Genomic DNA, 22,727 nt, shown 5'->3' on the forward strand with positions numbered 1-22,727 from the left:
CTGCTTTTTTAATTGCTTTTTTCAAATAAATGACATTTGTGTTATTGTTTGCATTTGCATTCTTTGCATTTTCTATTAAGCGTGACTTTATTTTCTATATGCCAAATATAGAATATATTTTCTCTCTTTAATTTTGGAATCAAATGAACATGGACATGTTTTTGTGATTTATAATTCATGAATATATACAAAATATCAATCAAAAGCTTTGATCTTTTTTCCTCACTGAAGTTTCACTATCTTTGGGTTTAATTGCTATATTTCTTTTAATTAGTTGACACTTGCATTGATATTTTGTTTTCTAATGCAATGATATTAAGTGTGACTTAAGTGTGCAAATGCTTTCTAAAGCCATTGTATATTTGCACAGCTTATTTGTCATGCATTTACAACCACAGTTAGATTTTAAAACAGCTGGACCACAAAACCAATCTTAAATAGCATGAGTATATTTGTAGCAATAGCCAACAATACATTGCATGGGTCAACATTATCGATTTTTCTTTTATGCACAAAAATCATTAGGATATTAAGGAAAGATCATGTTCCATGAAGATATTTTGTAAATTGCCTACTGTAAATATATCAAAACTTAATTTTTAATTAGTGATATGCATTGCTAAGAATGTCATTTGGACAAATTTAAAGGTGATTTTCTCAATATTTTGATTTTTTTGCACCCTCAGATTCCAGATTTTCAAATAGTTGTATCTCGGCCAATTATTGTCCTATCCTAACAAACCATGCATAATGGATTGCGTATTTATAAATATTATTTTTTATTTTTTTTAATTGACCATTATGACTGGTTTTGTGGTCCAGGGTCACAATTATGATTCTTTTTTTCAGTTATATCAAATAAAACATTATGGATGCATTTATGGCTGTAAAGCGAGTATGTATTATGAAAAAGTTAATGAACCTGATCATGTCTGTCAAACTAACACTCATCTTTCGACTCAGGTGGGGATCTATGTGTTCCAGCTGATGGATCATTATACGGCTATCGTGTCTATCATGTTCCTGGCGTTTTTTGAAGTGATTGGTGTTTGTTGGCTTTATGGTGAGAGACAAACATCTGTTTGATTTGTGTCTGTTTCTAAACTATGTGCCACTCTTGATCTATTTCATCAAGCATGAAACAACATAAAGCTATAAATGTGTTGTTTTGACAGGTGTAAAGCGTTTGTCCAGTAATCTAGAGGAGATGACAGGAAAGAGACCCAACATTTTCTTCAGGGTCTGCTGGTGGGTCATTTGTCCTGTTTTGATAACCGTGAGTGATATCACACCGCTTCTGACACAATGTTTGGTCTGAACTCCAATGTGGATTGGTGTTAGAAGTGAAAGGTATTTTTTGTGTCTGTCAGGTTATCCTGGTGTTCTCGGTGATTCAGTTTAAGCCAGCGCGTTATGAGAACTACGTTTACCCGCCGTGGGCTCAGGGTGTCGGATGGCTCATCGCTCTGGCGTCCATCATCTGGATTCCTATTGCAGCAGTGCACAAGTTCTGGGTTCTGCCCGGATCCTTCACCGAGGTAATTTACACTTTATGCTTTGGAAGTGAAATGTCATGGGTTATTGGCTGAAACTATTAATATAGGGCTGGGCGATATGGCCAAAAAATGATCATGATCATTTTTTTTTCATATCACTCTATATCGATAATTATCATGATAAATGTCACATTTTTTTACATTTCTTATTTAAGTTTAAAGGCAGATTTTTTCTACATTGTGTAAGTTGTAAAAACCAGACAGTTAAATGTGGCTTTAAAATATTCTTTTTAGTCAGAACATGACAAACATTTAATGTTTTCTGAATTCTTGACACTTTTTTTTTTTTAATGAAATAAATATTTTAATAGAATAGAATCTTAATAGTTCTAAATGTTTTAATGATTAATATTGTTTCAAACCAAGAAACAGGTTTGTGTTACCTGATAATATTAATAATAATAATATATAAAAAAAATTGTCTCTTAGAAATACACATTTAATAGCAGCTTGAGTTAGGATGCAAAATCAGTCATATCTGTAAAAATTACAGCAACCTCATTTTTATATGATGAAATTTAATTATTCTGACTGTTTGAGTTTGTTTGTTTGTTTGTTTTTTGTTTTGTTTTTTTGCTTTTTTGTAATTAATTATTGCACATTTAGTAATGCATAAACGCTTAATCACAAAAACACTGTAATTATATTCCATTACTCCTCCTTCAGTACATTTAATACATGTCTACATTAATAATAAAATAAAAATCGACACATATACCCGCATAGTTCACGCCGCGCCGCCGTTTAAACTTTGATCCGAGCGCATAACGGTCCAAGTGGTGCGCTTTGACTAGCGTTCTTTTGTTCCGCCTTTGCCGCATAAACATTATCGAACATTTCTCGAACTCTTGGTATCGTTTATCGAGGAAATTCATATCGCGCGATAATTAATGGTTTTAAAAGAAATCTCGTGTTCACAAAAGTTGCATTTATTTGATCAAAAATACAGTAAAACTGTGAAACATTATTCCAATTTAAAATACACGACTTCTATTGTAAAATATTTTAAAATGTAATTGATTGCTGTGATCAAAGCTGAATTTTCAGCATCATTGCTCCAGTCTTCAGTGTTGCATGATACTTTAGAAATCATTCTAACATGCTGATTTGCTGCTCAAAAACATTTCTGATATTGAAAGTTCAAAAGAACAGCATTTGTTTTCAGTAGAAATCTTTTGTAACATTAGAAATTTCATTAGATTTCAAATTCATTAGAATTTTTTTTTCTTTACTGCCACTTTTAAACAATTGAATGCATCCTTTCTGAATAAAAGTTGGATTTTACATAATACCTGTTTAGTCACTGATATGCAGAATGCATATTTGCATAGGTATTATTAAACAATACTGTCGATGTAATGCAATGCCAATGCAATCAAAACTGATCTTAATTTTGTCAAGACAACATTATAAACATAAATACTGACATAATATATTTCAGTGTCTGTTTACCCTAAGTGCAAAATTAAAATGAATAATGTTTATTAAAATTAAGTATTGAATATTATTAAAGATATGTAATTTAGAATTTTATAGATAAAAAAAACATACTTACTGACCCCAAACTTTTGATTGACATTGCAAAAAAAAAAATTGAAAAAAGAAAAATTGAAGAGAAATAAAGATTATTGGAGTGTTTTACAAGAAAATATTTCAAAAATGTAATGTGTAATTTAATGTGTTACTTGCTGTCTCTGTGTAATTATTTGTAAAATTTATCAGCAATTTCTGAGTGAAAGTCTTACACAATTATTTTTCAGTGTAGTGATTGTTTGAAGTTAAGAATTAATCAATTAAACCCATATTCGGGTCTGATGTGAGAAAAAATCTGAAATGAAATTATACATTATACATCATTTTTTACAAGCCCTTTAATACTGATTGAAGTTACTGTATAAGTTTGTGCTTCTTTATTTTATTTCAGAGACTAAAAAAAGTCCATCACACCGTTTTCTCTTGACGAGGACGAGGAGAGCCCGTATTACAAGCAGAAAGGAGCCATTATGGAGGTGATTCCCAACGTCGCCATCATCAGCTCCATCGTACCGCTATCTGAGAAACCAATCCAGACTAACTTATGAACTGCTACTGGATCACTGGACTATAACAGGCCTAAACCAGACCAGACTGATCAAAACCAGCAACAAGACTGAGGATAATTTATTGGATCAATATTGAAATATTGGCCCAAATGTTAGTTTTAACAGGTATATCTTTCTAGAATTCATCTTGGCTATGACAGAAATGACCTGTTTGGGGTTTAAGACTTTAATATTTATAATCTGACTTTAATTCTTAAACTTTACAAGATTTAAGAAAAAACAAGGACTTTTACGGTTTACTGTATGATGCGTTGCACAACACTGTCATGGGATTTCATTGTTGATATCAATAAAATAAAGGTTGTTAACCTCTTTTGTTTTACAGTCAAAGACACAAAAATAAAAGAGTCATTTTTTTGTGCCCATAATGTTTTTATTCTCATTAGCAGGTGTTTGTTTTAACCTTTATGGGCGAGATGACTGAACAACAGTCCAACATGAGATAAAACCCTCGCTCAGGGTCCATGCAGTGAACTTCACCCTCAATGCGTTCAACAACTGGCCCTTTTGCTCTCCTTTACAGCAGGAGTTCCTCATTTTGTACATCTTCAATTTCTTAAGCGTTAAAAGTTGACAATCATGCGAATTCAGAATTGATTCATGCTAAAAATATACAAACCAAATACTGTTAACATTGGTAATCGTTCATGTGGTTTTATACATTATAACAGATACATTTCTGAATACCTTTAGATTAAGACTTTGTTCTCTGTTCACAACCTGCTGTAAATTTACGACCAAGATCCCAATTCAAGTGGACGAATCTCACGAAAACATGTACACTTCACCATAAAACCAAAAAAAAGAAAAAAAAAAAAAAAGAACATCAGCCCTCTTTTTAGGAGCATAAAGATTTTTCATTGTGACATTATTTTTAATCGCAATTAAGCACATTATTGTTTTACTGGATTACATATTACATTAAAAAAAAAACAAATTATTTTCATTTAATATCTCTGAAATATTGTATTTATAATAACATATTTAGTTGACATTTATTTAATGATTTACAAAAAAACAAAAACAAAATATGCCTAAAAAATGCAATACATTTAAAAATCCTCATTTTTTTATTACAGTAATGAGAATTGGGGGAAAATATCATAATGAAAATAATGTCACAAAGAATTTTCATTGTGACATTATTTTAATCTCAGTTAAGCACATTAAGCAATTGTTTTACTGTATTATATTTAAAAAAAAAAATCTAATTATTTTAATTTAAATCTGCGTAAAGGCATGATCTGAAATATTCTGTTTATAATAATACATTTTTGTTGACATTTATTAGAAATCAAAGAATAATTAAATTATTTTTTAAAGAAACAAAACATGCCTAAAACCAACACCGGAAATGCAATAAATTTAATAGGATGTTTTTATACTACAGTAATGAAAATTGGGGAGTAATATTCTTAACTATAATTAAAATAATGCCACAAAGCATAAAGAATTTTTCATTGTAGCATTATTTTAATCACAATTAGGCATTTTAAGCAATTGTTTTAATGTATTACATTTAAAAAAAATGTAATAAAATTATTTTTATTTAAATCTGCATATAGGCAGATTTGAAATATTCTGTTTATAATAATGTATTTTTGTTGATTTATTAGAAATCAAAGAAAAATTAAATGATTTTTTTTAATAAAATATGCTTAACGCCAACACAACAATGGGATTTGTTTTTTATTATTACAGTAATTAGAATCGGGGGGAAATATTCTTAATTATAATACAAATAATGTCACAAAGCATAAAGAATTTCAATTGTGACATTATTACAATTTTTGGAAGAATACCAACAACAAGTTGTAATTGAATTGAATTAAACACATTAAGTAATTGTTTTACTGTATTAAATAAAAAGCAGACCTTGCCATAATAAATTGGCTTAAAAAGGCAAAACAAAAAATAATACAGTAGTTTATAAATACTGAAAATTAATAGGAATTTTTTTTGTTTTATAATATGCTTAATTGTTATGAAAATAATGTCACAAAATAATGTCTTATTTTTGGTAAATGTGGACAGGTTTCATGATATTCAAGTATTAAGTCAGATTTATTTCTTATAATTTAATGTAAGCTTCCATTGGTGAAACAAAGGGTAGTTTCCCAAATATTAACAAGATGAAGATTTCAACAGAAAAAAAAACAAAAAACAAATCAAGTTTTGGATTGTTTTGAGACGTAAAGGTGACATACAGCAAAAAGGAAAGGAAATTTATCCATAACCAATAACCATAATCACGTTTAATCAGTAAGAATCGATTATATCAAGTATTATTTCTTTTCAAGTCCTCACTACAGTGTTTTCATACTCGTTTTCTTACGAAAGCAGCCAGTGTCGTACCTTCCATTCAGTGAAAGTTCAATGTAAAAACCAACATTTGTCATCAGTTTTCTGATTCGGAGTGTGACCGCAGTCAAACGGGTTTCTCTCATGAAAATCATGCGATTGAATTCGTTCAAAGAGTAGCTGGATCGGAAAACCACATCTACATACAATTCAAGTTAGAACAGGCTACTCATAAAAAATTAATACAGTAATTAACATCATCTCTGCCGGCACCGCGCCACTGTTTCTTATCGTCACACTCTCAGATATGTAATATGACCTTAAAAAAAAAAAAACACAAGATGATGTGCAATTCATGGCGTTCTCGTCTCGGTATAATCGGACTCAGATGACCGCGTCAGACAGAAACACACGTTTTGTTCCAGTTTCTCGCGTTGTGTGTTTTTAGAAAAGCTGAAAGTTTCCCCTTATATTTGAGACGGCAGCAAACTGTGTGCATCTGTGAATTTAATCAGAGGTAATCGCGCTCTCCGGCTCGCTTTCGAGCGTCCGAGCGTCGCGTCAGATTGAGCCACACAGCGCCGCCTTCTCAGATTTGATCCGATCTGCAAACCCAAACCAATTCCCTTCAATCAGTTCTTTAAAACTAGGTGTTATACATGTTGTTGCCCAGCAGGTGTTGCCAGTCACCACTTGTGTCGGCCCACCGCATGACGTCCCGTTCCCTATCCGTTCCTACGACACTTGCTCCACTGGCCGCATCTGCACATCGCCAATCTAAAAAACAGAAAGAGAGAAAGAGAGGAATGGAGAGCAACGCGTTCATTCAATTTGACAAATTTAATACAGATCGATCAGCAGGTGATGAGTGTGGTAATGCTGTGATTTGATTTGTCTGTCTCCCCGCTGTCTGAAGATCAGCACAAGGATCCTAGTGAATTATCATACAGGATATACTGTAACAGACTACCTATGAATACTTGAGAACTTAAAGGGATAGTTAAGCCAAAAATGAAAATTTGCTGAAGACCATCCAAGATTTGTAGATTTGTTTCTTTATCGGAAGTAATGTAACATTTCATCACTGTCTCACCAATGGATCCTCTGCGGTGAATGGGTGCCGTCAGAATGAGAGTCCAATAAAAACATCACAATAATCCACAAGTAATCTACACCACTCCAGTCTATCAATTAACATCTTGAGAAACCAAAAAGCTGCATGTTTGTCAGAAACAAATCATCATTAAGATGTTTTAACTGAAATATGAGTCCTCTATCTATAATATTGCTTCCTCCACTGAAAAAGTCATCTGGTCTGAATCAGGAGTGAAATCTGCACATAGCAAGTACTGTTTACAAGCCAGAACAGCTCTAAACAACTACGTGGTTGGATTTTGATGTGAGAGACAAAAGGAGATAAAATTTTTTCACTTCAGGAAGCTTTATTATGGATTATGGACTTAGATGTTATTTGATGGACTGGAGTGGCGTGGATTATTGTGATGTTTTTATCAACTGTTTGGACTCTTATTCTGACGGCACCCATTCACTGCAGAGGATCCATTGGTGAGCAAATGATGGAATGCTACATTTCTCCAAATCTTATCAAGAAACAAACTCATCTACATCTTGGATGACCTGAGGGTGAGTTAATTTTCAGCAAATTTTTTTTTATTTTTGGGTAAACTATTCCTTTATGTTGCAAATGCAATTCAACCAAATACACTGACTGAAATTATAACGTAACACTTTTGTTTTTGCCCCCATTTTTTATAAGCTGAACGCAAAGATCTAAGACTTTTAAGCGAAATTTTCAACACCATTACTCCAGTCTTCAGTGTCACATGATCCTTCAGAAATCATTCTAATATGCTGATTTGCTGCTTAAGAATCATTGGTAGTGTATGTGTATTTTGGACTCACCTGTACATGAGCAGGCGCGCTCAGGACATATGTGACGGCACTGGCGATGTCTTCTGCTTTCAAACACTGTAGGAGACAAACAGCCGTGATGTTAAACAGAAGGACTCGTATGAAGAGACAAGTCACATACATGATTGATTTACCTTTATACTTTCATAAACGGCTGCAGCTCTCTCTGGATCGCTGTTGTGATGCCGGAAGGCAAATTCAGTTTCCACTATTCCAGGCGATATACACTAGAAAAAAGGTAAACTGATTTTAATAAATAATGGTTAATAAATAAAACAATGCTGAATATCTGGAACAGCCACTGTCCTTTTCGATTTTGCTGTTATTTGCTATTATTGCGGGAAATTGTATTACATGAACTGGCATTAAATTACAGTGTTAACTGTTGGTAAGATTTCAGAAAGGTTGCATTATTCTAAAATTATTTCATTATTATAAAAAATATTTACTTAAATTATTTATTTTAATTTTATGCGTACAGTTTTACAAAATATTTTGTCATCTGAAACCACTTGACCTTAAATATTTACTTAAATTATTTTATATTTATTTTATTTTTACAGTTTTACAAAATATTTTGTCATCTAAAACCATTTGACCTAAAATATTTACTTAAATTATTATTATTATTATTATTATTATTATTATTATTTTAAAAACTTTATTCTTATAGGGTTTACAAGCTTTTTTTTGTCATCTGAAGCCATTTGACCTAAAATATTTATTTATTTTTGTTCTATATTTCAACAATTTAATAACACATCTGCATATTTAGCAACACAGTTCTCTCTTATATTAGGATCCTTGAGATAATATTGTACTTTTTATTATTATTTTGAATTAGCTTTTAGTTTTAGATTTTATGTCTGCATTCTAATTTTAGTTAAAGTTTAATAATTTAGTTGTGTGTTTTTGTAATTAAAAAAAAAAATGTCTACACAATTTTAATTTTTATTATTATTTTTAGTTATTTTAGAACATCAAGTTAAACGAAATGAGAATGAGAAATGTCCCCGTGGTTTTTTATATTTTATTTTACATAAGGCTTATTTTATTTCAAATAACAACATGTGTTTTTATAGTTTTATAACCCTCATGCATGTGTATGTGTGTTTATAGGCTCACCGTGGCTCGGATGTGTGTTTTGGCCTCCCGTAGCTCTTGTCTCAGTCCCTCTGTCATAGCGGTCACAGCGTATTTAGTGGCGCAGTAAAAGTGTTCGTCAGCACTAGGCACCATCCTGTGACCCCCCATGCTGTCGAGAGATCGTCAACAACAGCCTCGGATGAGTGTGTGCAACACATTTCTGCTGTTAAAGGCCTCAAACATACCGTAAAGGGCAGTACCTGTTGATGTTGATGATGTGACCGTCATCCACGTGTCTCTCCTTCATGGACTGGTAGGCCTCACGCGTACAGATGGCCAGAGCGAGTATGTTTACCTGCACAGGAAGACAGATGGTGAATGAATGGATGATAACGATCTAGATAATGTCTAGGTCATATTTTTTTCACAAAATCATTTCTGTTGCTGAAGCAGAAATGCATGGTACTAGCAACGCCAAGGTCATGGGTTTGATTCCCAGGGAATGAATGAACTGATGAAATGTATGCATTGAATACAATGCAAGTTAAAGCAATGCAGAGCGAATAATTTTTAAAAAAATGAAATGTAAAAAATACATTTAAAAAAAATGAAGCCTATTGTGAACAGTGTTGTTAACATTTACTAAAACAAACAATAGAATTAAAATAAAATAAAAAATAAAATCAGACTTTTTCTCACAGTTATGAGGAAAAAGTCAGAATTGTGAGAGAAAATTGTCTTTAATTTTTCATTTTTTATTCTGTGGCAGAAAAAAAGAGCAAATTGTGAGATTTACAGTACTGTGCAAAAGTCTTAGGCCACTAGTATTTTCACCAGCCAAAAAATGGTTTAAAGTAAGTTATTTCTATCTTTTGCTGTAGTGTGTCAGTAAAAAATATTGGTTTACATTTCCAAACATTCTGTTTGCCATTAATTTTAATAATCTAGTGAGATTTTTGTTTGCACAAGGAGTCTGACAACAGCCAGTGCTCCACACAGAGATCTGATCTCACCATCATCCAGTCTGTCTCTGGAATGACATGAAGACACAGAACAAACTGAAACAGAGTAAATCCAGAAGAACTGTGGCAACGTCTCCAAGACGCTTCAAGAGACCTACCTGCAAAGCTACCTGAAAAATTTTGCGCAAGTGCACCTAGGGCAAAAGCTGCTGTGAATGCAAAGAATGGTCGCACCAAATGTTGATTTCATTTAGTTAATAGAAGGTAATTGATAAAGAAAATCTATTTATGACAGCGTCCTCATTTTACAGCATTTTTACACAAGTGCCTAAAACTTTTAACAGTGCTGCAGCTTTGCAGGTATGTTTCTTGAAGCATCCTGGAGACTTTGTCACAGTTCTTCTGGATTTAGTCTGTCTGAGTTTGTTCTGTTTCTTCATGTCATTCCAGACAGACTGGATGATGATGAGATCAGATCTCTGTGCGGAGCATTCGCTGTTGTCAGACTCCTTGTGCAAACAAAAATCTCACTGGATTATTACGATTAATGGCAAAATGAATGTTTTGAAATGTAATCTTATATTTCCTACTGACACACTACAGCAAAAGGCCGACTTTAACTGACTTTAAACCATTTTTTAGCTGATGAAAATACTAGTGGCCTAAGACTTTTGCACAGTACTGTAAAGTCAAAAATGTAAGCATAAAGGTCACAATATCCCATTTTAAATGTTTTTAATCAAAATATCAATGCAAGTGTCATTTATTTGAAAGAAATATAGCAATTAAGCCCAAAGATAGTGAAACTTCAAACATTATTACAAAAACTTAAGTGAGTAAAAAAGATCAAATGCAGAATTTGATTAATATTTTATATGTATTCATGAAGTGTAAATCACAAAAACATGATTGTTTGATGTTGACTTGACTCCAAAATTAAAGAGAACATATATTCTATATTTAGCATATAGAAAATAGTCACACTTAATAGAAAATCCAAAGAATGCAAATGCAAAAAATAATGCAAATGTCATTTGAAAAAAAAGCAATTAATAGCAAGAAGAACAATCATACAAAAAAATCTTAGATAATAAATATTAAATATTGTAATAAAACAAAACTGTAAAAACTTAAATCAAATTAAATTATAATTTGAATTATATATGATTAAATTATATTATATAAAATAAAAATATACATGTAGTCATTTTAATTTAATTTAAACTACATAATATTTAGAAACATTGCTAAATATTACTAAGTACTAAAAATGTAATTGAAACTAAGTAAAAGTACGCTGAAACGTAATTAAAAATACAATATAAAATAAAATAAATGAATAAAAGACATAAAATGTATATAAAATAAATAATTTTTAATAACAAAATATTAATAAAAATGACAAAAGCACATAACAAAACTAAAAAACTAAAATGAAAACATAAAAATTAAAGCTAATTAAAAATATTAGTTAAAACTATAAAAGTATATAAACAACACTAAAATACCGATATATGATTGGAATATGATTAGACTGTTTTCTTTTGAAGCTTTCCCTATCCTGGAAAGATTAAAAGCCTTGTTTTGGTGCAGTGTGTTATATAAGTGAGCGGTCCGTCAGTGTCATCCACCTACAAACATCAAGCTCATGCAAATATTACAAGAAGAGAGATGCTGGAAAAGTAAAAAGCCCAGAGGTGTTTGTACAAAGTACTTTCCCTTAAATAAGCCAATGAAAAAAAAGACAAAAGAAGAAAGATTCCAGATATCAATGCACGAATCAAACTCACTCAGAATGTAATGCAATGCAATGTTAACTGTTGCATCTACATTTACCTATGACCTTGGCACTGCAGACCCAAACTGCATGAGCGACAGCTGCTGTCGCTCAAGCTGCTGTTCAGTCTGGGAAAGTGGTTTTGAGTGAGAGCAGAACTGCAGTAAACAAATAAATGAAGTGGTGTTTGAGTGCCTACAGCGCTTCATTTAACTGCACTTGATGAAGCATTTAAAAAAAGCTAGCTGAAGAGGTAAGTGAAAATTTAAAATGCAAAAACGAAAGATAAAAGTGTGACCTATCCATGGCTGTTTTAAAACATAGGCAGCATTTTAAGAAAAAACTGGATAAAAAAGTTCATCAAGACAAACTTTAAGTTGGCTTGAGAAAGCTGGAGCAGAAAGTTTAAAAAGTTTAAAAGGTTTAAAAAGTTTAAAGAGTTTGAAAAGTTTTAAAAAGTTTTAAGTTTGCTGGTTTTTGGTCTGAAATAGTTCGAAGTTTAAAGTAATTTTAAAAGGTTAATGTTTGAATGTTTTGAAGGTAATACAGTCTCAGATAAATAGATAATGATTAGCAAGTTGCTAGCATGTTTCTAGCAAGATTAACAAGTTGCTAGCATGTTTCTAGTATGATTAAGAAGTTGTTAGCATGTTGCTAGCATGTTTATAGCATGATTAGCAAATTGTTAGCCTGTTGCTAGCACGTTTTTAACATTATTAACAAGTTGTTACCAGGTTTCTAGCATGATTCTAGCATTAGTAAATTGCTAGCATGTTTCTAGAATGATTAACAAGTTGACAGCATGTTACCAGCATGGTTAGCAAGTTGTTACCATGTTGCTAGCATGTTTCTAGCATGATTAGCAAATTGTTAGCCTGTTGCTAGCATGTTTTTAACATGATTAACAAGTTGTTAGCATTTTCCTGGAATGATTCTAGCATTAGTAAATTGCTAGCATATTTCGAACATAATTAGCATGTTGTTAGCATATTACTAGCATGTTTTTTCTAACACGATTAACATGTTGCTAGTATGTTTCTAGCATGATTAGCAAGTTGCTTGCATGTTTTTAGCATAATTAACATGCTGTTAGCACGATATTAGCATGATTAGCCAGTTGCTAGCATGTTACTAACATGATTAGCAAGTTACTAGCATGTTTTTAGCATTATTACCATGTTGTTAGCATGATATTAGCATGTTTAGCCAGTTACTAGCATGTCGCTAGTCTGTTTCTAACATGATTAGCATGTTGTTAGCATGTTGCTAGCATGTTTCTAACATGATTAGCATTTGCTAGTATGTTTCTAGCATGATTAGCAAGTTGCTAGCATGTTTTTAACATAATTAGCATGTTGTTAGCAGGATATTAGCATGATTAGCCAGTTACTAGCATGTTACTAGCATGATTAGCAAGTTACTAGCATGATGCTAGTCTGCTTCTAACATGATTAACATGTTGTTAGCATGTTTCTAGCATGATTAACAAGTTGCTAGCATGTTTTTAGCATAATTAACATGTTGTTAACACAATATTAGCATGATTAGCCAGTTGCTAGCATGTTACTAACATGATTAGCAAGTTACTAGCATGTTTTTAGCATTATTAGCATGTTGTTAGCATGATATTAGCATGTTTAGCCAGTTACTAACATGTCGCTAGTCTGTTTCTAACATGATTAGCATGTTGTTAGCATGTTGCTAGCATGTTTCTAACATGATTAGCATTTGCTAGTATGTTTCTAGCATGATTAGCAAGTTGCTAGCATGTTTTAACATAATTAGCATGTTGTTAGCAGGATATTAGCATGATTAGCCAGTTACTAGCATGATTAGCAAGTTACTAGCATGATGCTAGTCTGCTTCTAACATGATTAACATGTTGTTAGCATGTTTCTAGCATGATTAGCAAGCTACTAGCATGACTCTACACTGTAAAAACAATTTGTTGAGTCAACTTAAAATAATTTGTAACCTGGCTGCCTTAAAATTTTAAGTTCAGTCAACTCAAAAAATTTATTCAACTTGAAATGTTAAATTATACTAAGTGACAACTTAGATATTTGATTTGAATCAACTTAAAATTTGAAGGCAGCTGGGTTACTTACCCATCTGTTAAGTTTAGCAAACACAAATATCTAAGTTGTTACTTAGTACAACTTAACACTTTAAGTTGACTAAACTTATTTTAGTTGACTGAACTTAAAATTTTAAGGCAGCAGGGTAACAAATTATTTTAAGCTGACTCAACAAATTGTGTTTTTTATTTTTTACAGTGTAGTTGCTAGGCTTGGCTAGTGATAGCAAGATAGACAGAAGTTTAAACAGCATTTCAGTAAGTTTGCTTTCTCAAGCCAATTTAATGACTGCTCGGCAGTAACATTAAGACACCAACTCTGCACTGAACTGCACTGCACTGCTTATGCAAGTATATGACACACAAATCAGTTGGTAATGGTGTGTGTGTGTGTGTTTTTAACTCACATCAATCATATTCCTCCAGCCCTCTGTCTTTCCACTGAGCAGCGGTTCATTGTGAGCCAGACCGGCGTTGTTGATGCACACGTCCACTCCCTGATGCAACGTCTTAATGGCCGAAAACATGGACAGAATCTCTTCTTCGTTGCACAGATCACACTTATACGGGATCAAAGTGCCGCTGTATCCTGCGCTTTGACACTCGGCTGCCAACTTCTGCAAGGACAAAGAGAAAACACTTGAAAACAGTGACCTTTCAGCGTCTTCTGAAACGGATGATGAGACTGACAGCTGTCTGAGATCATAAGAGGAAAGCTGCTTGATGCGTTACTGTAAAGTACTGCCAATAGATTTTAGGTCAAAAGTGACGTGAGGAACTCTGAGGCATTTTCACTCACCAAAGCTGCATTTATTTGATTAAAAATACAGTAAAATCAAATAATATTGTGAAATATAATTACTGTTTAAAATAAATGTTTTCTATGTGGATATATGTTAAAATGTCATTTATTTCTGTCATGCAAAGCTGAATTTTCAGCATCATTACTCGAGTCTTCAGTGTCACATGATCCTTCAGAAAGCATTCTAATATGCTGATTTGATGAATAAAAATGTCATCTAATAATAAATAAAAAAAAATGTTATAAAATAACTAAACCTTAAATGAAATATTACTAAACATTACATAATTATTACATTATAACATTATATAAATCTATATTTTATCATAATCATCATATAATATTATAAAATATTATAAATATTAATTAAAGATTATATATATATATATATATATATATATATATAAAATGATAAATGATATATTATGATATAATTATGATATATTATATATTATGTGGCAGAAAAAAGGGAAAAAAAAGACTTGCAAGAAAAAAAACCCAAATTGTGAGATATAAAAAAAAAAAAAAAAACATAAATAAAATAAAATAAAATAAAATGACTACCCAATATATATATAGATATACAGATATATATATATATATATATATTATAATAATATAATAGTATTATAATAATATAATAGAATATTAATATTTAGAATATTTTAGAAATATATATATATATATATTTCTAAAATATTCTAAATATTAATATTCTATTATATTATTCTAATACTATAATATATAATATTACATTAAATATAAATATTTGGAAACTATTATAATTATTAATTAAATATTATAGTATTTTTAATTTTTTTTATTTATGAAATGAATATACGTTATTCAGCTTGCTTTATTTTTAGAGACTAATTATATAAAAGTTCCTAAAAATAATGACTTGGATCTTCTCTCCCCCATAATTACAAGAACAATAATGTTGCTAAACTAGTAATTTGTGACAAAACAACTAATTCAATTCCCGTACGGTGGATTGCAATTACAACAACCATTATCATGACTGCAGCATTTCCCTCATTTAACACAACCGTCCTCACTGTGTCACCATGGCAACAGTGAAGCGCGGCTAAAGGTGAAATGACTTCAGCAGACATCACAACTGCATGTGCATAATCAGAAATAATTAACAGTACTTTATGATGGGAGGAAATTCTGAATCACAAAGTCTACACGCATTGTCAACTAATTTCTTTATGAAAAGAAGGACTTCGTGACATGTCAAAACTCAAGACTACGCATACACACACACAAATAATAAGAAAAGAATCTTAAAGTTTCTCTCAGAGCCGTTTCCTCCATTTACTCCCTCCTGAATCCTACTTTTATCCGTTTTCTATTTTTAAACACACTGAATCCATACTCTTTGCGTCTAAAATCACTAAGTGGGTAAAACGCTGACATTGATGGATGACGGGACGTGTCCAATCTCTCTCTCACACACAGGTCTGTAAACGGGTAAAGCGTTGACGGGCTTTCACTTGCTTTTCATCAATAGTGCTGACAAACAGCTCAAATCGACTCATTTACACTCACATGCACAACACATACGGCTCTGTTCCAAAACCCACTGAGCTGCCTTACTAGTGCACTTCAAATTCTGCTTAGTGAGGTTGTTCACGCAGGTTTTGGAAGAGATTGACAGTCTTATATGAGCTCTTCAGGTCTCTGGTTTAATGTAATTCACACTCCCACAGTGTCCTGAAATGTCATTACATGTCTTTGTGTTTCATCCAAGTTTCATAATGGAAAGAAAGCATTTTAAAGCAACGACGGGGTCAAAAATGATATTTCACTACAGTACGACTCATTTAGCCTACATTTGGCAAAGCAAAAATTCAATTAAATTTCAAAATTTTTATATATTTGCAAAATTGCATTTATATTTTTCCTAACTGTTATACTTGTTATTAATGGATAATGCACAATGCATTTTCTTTTTGTAAATAAAAATAAATAAATAAATAGTAAAATAATTTTTTTGTCATTAAAATTATGTATTGTTTAATTACATTAATAATATTGTTACGGGATGAACGAGACGAGAGGCAAGCGGATCCAATTGCGAACTTTTATTTAATGGACGAGGCAAAGACATGGTCAGACAGGCAGGGTCAAAATCACAGCAAACAGGTATGTTGGGGCGATGCACAATAGAAGTCCGTGAGTCAGGCGTGGGTCGATCCGTGGCGAACATAATCCATAAAGGGGCTGAGCGAAGGGAATAATCCGTAAACACGAGCGAGGGTACAAAAGGCAGGCGGCTAGACAGACGAGAACGAGAAGACCAGGCGATAGAACTAAACACTAGGAACTTGGAACCGGGAACTAGGAAACACAACAATAACAACAACAATACTCCGTGAGTGCACTGAGGGGAGCGGGGTTTTTAAGGATGCCTGATTGGTCACGGGGACTGACGCAATAAGAGCGGTGGAGGATGGGAGATGCAGTCCGAGATTGATAGTGACAGTCAGAGTGTGTAAGTGATGCGAGAGTGACATCTGGTGGTTGGTGGACAACGAGACACAGACCAGATTCGTGACATAGCCCCCCCCAAGGAGCGGCTTCCAGACGCTCGAGGGAAACAACAGTCCAGGGAGCGGTGGGGTGGGAGCGAGACAGGGCGAGGGCTGGAGGACCAGGTCCATGAGGGAAGCCCAGAGATTGAGGCAGGACCGACAGAGCAGGTACCCTCCAGGGTGGGGCCGGAGGCGGAGCAAGAGCCCTCCAGAGCGGAGGTGGAGCAGGAGCCTTCCAGGGCGGAGCCGGAGGCAGAGCAGGAGACCCCGGGACCTTCCAGGACAGCACCGGAGGCAGAGCAGGAGGCGCCGAGGCCCTCCAGGGCGGAACAGGAGGCGCCGAGGCCCTCCAGGGCGGAACAGGAGGCGCCAGGGCCCACCAGGGCTGAGCAGGAACCCGCATAATAGACTGGGACCTGGGGAGAACAGTGACAGAGGAGGCAGACAGAATGAGGGAAGAAGCAGAGAGTTTGTAGGGGGGCGCCACCTTCAAGGGAGGATCCACAGCCACGGCTGACACCTCAGGAGGCATTGGCGCGGCTTCTCCAACTGACGGGACCTCTGGAGCAGACTTGGGACCAGACGGGGCGTGACTTGAGTCTGGGCCGTCAGGCGGGGCGTGACTTGAGTCTGGGCCGTCAGGCGGGGCGTGACTTGAGTCTGGGCCGTCAGGCGGGGCGTGACTTGAGTCTGAAACCGCTTCGGGAAGACCGGCCATGATGGGTGCCGACTCAGGAGCAGAAAACATGACGTGACCAGGCTGTGGCTTGACTGAGATGGCCTGAGCAGGCTGTGGCTTGACTGAGATGGCCTGAGCAGGCTGTGGCTTGACTGAGATGGCCTGAGCAGGCTGTGGCTTGACTGACGGGGCTTTAGCAGGCTCTGACGTGGCGGCCATCTTGTGCGGTGGCTCTGGCGTGGCGGCCATCTTGTGCGGTGGCTCTGGCGTGGCAGCCATCTTGTGCGGTGGCTCTGTAACTTCACTTGAGACAGGAAACACAGTTTTAACCCGACTTGACACAGGAACAACAGTTCTAACTTCACTTGCCTTAGGAAGAGCAGCTCTGACTTGACTTAACACAGGAAACACAGCTCCAGCTTGATTTGACACAGGAACAGCAGCTGTAGCTTGACTTGACTTGGAAACTTGACTTGAATCAGGAAACGCAGCTGCAACTTCATATGGCTCAGGTATAGCAGCTGTGACGTGACGAAGCTCCGTTCTCGCCGCCATTTTGCGAATGAGCTCCAAGTTCGCCATCATTTCGAGAAGCCGATCCAACGCGGCCACCCCTGCTTGAGCGTGCTCCAGCAGAGCCGCCGTGTCGTGAGCAGGCCAGGCGGCCGGCGTGTTCGTGGCGTCGCGCTCCGGCGCGGCCGCCATTTTGCGAGCCGGCTCCACAGTAGCCGCCATTATATGACCGCGCTCCGACGCGCCCGCCACTCCGCGAGCGGGTTGCGCGACCGGCATCACTGGGGTATCGCGTTCCTCATTAGCGACCCCCACCGTGAAAGACGAGCCCACAGTCAAATAAGTACAGTCCATACCTGGATGATGTCCGTGAAAAAGTTGCTGGATCCTTGTATGACGGAGTATTCTGTTACGGGATGAACGAGACGAGAGGCAAGCGGATCCAATTGCGAACTTTTATTTAATGGACGAGGCAAAGACATGGTCAGACAGGCAGGGTCAAAATCACAGCAAACAGGTATGTTGGGGCGATGCACAATAGAAGTCCGTGAGTCAGGCGTGGGTCGATCCGTGGCGAACATAATCCATAAAGGGGCTGAGCGAAGGGAATAATCCGTAAACACGAGCGAGGGTACAAAAGGCAGGCGGCTAGACAGACGAGAACGAGAAGACCAGGCGATAGAACTAAACACTAGGAACTTGGAACCGGGAACTAGGAAACACAACAATAACAACAACAATACTCCGTGAGTGCACTGAGGGGGAGCGGGGTTTTTAAGGATGCCTGATTGGTCACGGGGACTGACGCAATAAGAGCGGTGGAGGATGGGAGATGCAGTCCGAGATTGATAGTGACAGTCAGAGTGTGTAAGTGATGCGAGAGTGACATCTGGTGGTTGGTGGACAACGAGACACAGACCAGATTCGTGACAAATATATTCTGGTAAATATAAATTGTTATATTATATAATTTTTTTTTTATAAATATAATTTATATTTTTATTATAAATATAATAAAAATATAAATAACATAATAAAATGTTTTATTAAATATTTTATACTAATAAAATATTTTATTTCATTAAAAAAATATTTTTATTATAAATACAATTTATATTGTGTATTTTATATTTTTATAATGAACATTTTACTGAAATTTAATAACATTTTAGAATATATATTCATAAACAATGTCTAAAAATAAATAATTTTAAAAACAGAAAATATGAAAACATAAAAATGTTAAAATTATTATTAAATTATTAAATCATTATTTAATGCTTAGCACTTGATTTCAACAATGTGTATTATTATAATGATATGTTCCACATTTATATCTGTCTGTCTATCCATCTTTTTTTTTTTTTACACGTGTATACCTATATACACAGAATAACCATTATATTTGAAGTCATTTGTCTGGAGTCATTCTTTGTCACCGGTGAGTCAGCTGAGCTTGCAGCTGATTGGTTCTTTTTTGGGGAACTTACTTCTGATTGGTTCACGTACATCCCCATGGGGCAGATGGGACAGAAGAGAGAGACGGGGCCCGGGACAGGGGCCGTGTTTGGCACTCAGTGAGTGTGTCTGTATGTGTAGATGTACTGGATGAACCCTTGATGCCAAATCAGAGTAATGAAGCATCGTTGCTGCTACAGCCAAAAAATATCCTGACCCATCTGAACATAAACTTTAAGAGGCAACAAAGCGAAAATACAACATTTTTATGCCAACACCCTTAACATTAATGAAAATATGCACATTAATGACTAAATTAAATAATGCAATCATAATTGTAACATCTAAATGACACATACTAGAATAAAAGAGGTTTTTCATATAATATTTAAAAAGATAAAAAAGGGAATAAATAAATAAAAATTGTATTAATATTAACCACCTTTCATTTAATAATAAAATAAATAAATAAATATAAATAAAATGGCATCAATGTTTGCATTAATTGTAAAATTAGATTAAATTTTATATAAATAACAAACTTATTTAAATATATAAATATCTATTTAAAATAGTTATAAATAAATAAATAAATAAAATGGCATCACTGTTTGCATTAATTGTCAAATTAGATTAAATTTTATATAAATAATAAACTTATTTAAATATATTAACATTAAATATCAATTTAAAATAGTTATAAATAAATAAATACATGCATTCATACATATATGAATAATCCCGTTACTCTTGGCCATAAAGTACAACGTGTACAAAAAAAAAACTACAATTAAAAAACTTAAAAAAACAAAACATATCTGAAATGTACATATCTGAAAACACAGTCAAAGTCTTAGTCAAAAACAGAGTAAAAAAAACAAAACAAAAAACAAATTCAAATTATCTACTTTTCATTTAATAGTAAAAAAAAAAACAGGTACATGACATTAAAATATTTAATAAAAAAATAAAAAATAAATAAACAAACAAACAAACATACTCCTGCAGGCCTAAGAATTGTTTTACAATATTATACAAAAAAAAACAAAACTGCAAGACACATCTGATATGTACACAGCTGAAAACATAGTCAAAGTCTTAGTCAAAAGCATAGCCGTATTAAATAAAAATAAATTCAAATTAGCTACTTTTCATTTAATAGTTAGACAGGGAGATGACATTAAAACAATTAATTAAAAAAGTAAATATATAAATAAATAAATAAACAAACATTCTCATGCAAGCCTAAGAAGTATATTCTATATTTATTAATATATTTTTTGAAAGAATTTAATTAAGATATTAATAATTATATCTCTGAACAGAAAGTAATATATGAAGAGCTTATTGGCAAAAAACGATTTTTAATTTTCAAAAATCATTTTTTTTATGATGTTATCATGTTTTTTTATGTTTTATTGTGTTAGTTAGCTGTATTTTTAGTTATTTTTACTTTGTATCAAAATAACCCAACTGCAGTTTGATTGAGATTAATTTGAATGCACAATAAAAACACATGATTTTTGAAAATTGTTAAAAATTGAGTTATCCGTTTTTGCAAATGAACTCTTCCTATATTGACGGTAAAAATACCCATACTGAAAGTCTCTCAGCACTGGCTAGGACGCACAAGTGAAATCAATGCCAGTGTGCTGCATTACAGAATAAAAGCACCAAGATTTCATTTAGACACAGAGAGAGAATATAACAGAATGAGCTGCTCTCAAATTCACTTACTGTTCTGTTCTTATGACCATATGGAAATAGGAACAAGAGCAGGAAAAACCTGGTGTGAAGGAGAAACGTTTGGGGAATTCTGAGCCATAAATACACACACACACACACACGTCTTTCCTTCCTGAGCCGAGTCTCCTTTCACCTGCAGCGAAGAGCAATTTGGCGTGTCACTGTATATTCACATCTTCATTAGTAAAGCTGCAGATCTGAGGCACGCAATGAAACAGGATGTGAACAAAAGAGCCACAAACAGCTTAGGCTTACAATAGCCACAACTAATTCAATCAGAAGCTCCTAACGAGGCTGTCAGACGCACCAGTACTGATGCTGTCAATACTCCATAAGTCCATATTAATGTATACACCTACATTACTGACATTACATTTCACAATATTACAGTATGTTTGTATTTTTTATCAAATAAATGCAGCCTTGGTGAGCATAAGTGTAAAAGCTTGATTCCATGGAATAAAAATTTAATTAAAAAGTAGGGCTGCACGATTATGACAAAAATCATAATTATTGATTATGTCCTTAAAATTGTAATTGCGATTAGTAATTACGATTATCACAATTTATACTGAATGATGTTTTGAATAGCTTTATATCATTGTTTGAAGAAACTGTATGCCACATTTTTATATAGTTTTTTTCTTTAAATAAAAAAAAGTAAAAATTTGCTGTAAGCTTATATGCTGTAAAGTTGCTTTGCAACGATATGCATCGTGAAAGGCGCTATACAAATAAATTTGAATTGAATTAATTAATTGATTAAAAATTAAAAACAATACAGAATTCTAAGACAAAAAATATATATTTAATTTTTATTCCATGGCAAAAGCAAAAAAATAAAAAATAAAAATAATAATAATAATAATAAAATAAAATAAAATAAAAATGTTTAAAAAGAATACAAAAAAAAAAACTATTTGCAAGACCAATTGTTGACCAAATACAATTGTGAGATAAAACACTGAAATTACTTTTTACTTTTAAAAACATTAAAAAAAAAATTGCAAAATATAAAAAGGTTGAAGTCACAATTACCCTATTTATTTTAATTTTGTGGTGAAATGGGCTTATAAGGGACATCTTATTGATCTTAATATATATATATATATATATATATATATAACAATTTTTTTTCCCTTTAATACTTTTTTTTATTATTTATTTTTTATTTTATTTTTATTAAACTTTTTTTT

The 22,727-nt window shown here is 33.6% G+C and overlaps 2 protein-coding genes across 2 annotated transcripts in view; one reads left to right on the forward strand and one right to left on the reverse strand.

Moving 5' to 3' along the window:
* Positions 1-226: 226 nt before the first annotated feature.
* Positions 227-1,685, forward strand: si:ch211-283g2.1 (sodium-dependent dopamine transporter). The gene is made up of 3 exons (XM_051110774.1): positions 227-1,063; positions 1,176-1,276; positions 1,371-1,685. Exons 1-3 carry the CDS (start codon positions 802-804, stop codon positions 1,587-1,589), a joined length of 582 nt encoding a protein of 193 aa, XP_050966731.1. The 5' UTR covers positions 227-801; the 3' UTR covers positions 1,590-1,685.
* A 2,338-nt stretch (positions 1,686-4,023) lies between these two features.
* dhrs11a (dehydrogenase/reductase 11a) overlaps positions 4,024-22,727 on the reverse strand; it is a 41,681-nt gene continuing 22,977 nt past the window's right edge. Inside the window, exons 2-7 of the mRNA XM_051110020.1 lie at positions 14,201-14,410; positions 9,238-9,332; positions 9,017-9,146; positions 8,026-8,118; positions 7,883-7,948; positions 4,024-6,736 (exon numbers count right to left, since the gene is read on the reverse strand). Of these exons, the coding sequence (XP_050965977.1) occupies positions 6,695-6,736; positions 7,883-7,948; positions 8,026-8,118; positions 9,017-9,146; positions 9,238-9,332; positions 14,201-14,410 (636 nt within the window). The 3' untranslated portion in view covers positions 4,024-6,694. The remainder of the gene's footprint in view (positions 6,737-7,882; positions 7,949-8,025; positions 8,119-9,016; positions 9,147-9,237; positions 9,333-14,200; positions 14,411-22,727) is intronic.

Source organism: Labeo rohita, chromosome 5 (genome assembly GCF_022985175.1).
Source record: "Labeo rohita strain BAU-BD-2019 chromosome 5, IGBB_LRoh.1.0, whole genome shotgun sequence".
NCBI classification, from domain to species: Eukaryota; Metazoa; Chordata; class Actinopteri; order Cypriniformes; family Cyprinidae; genus Labeo; species Labeo rohita.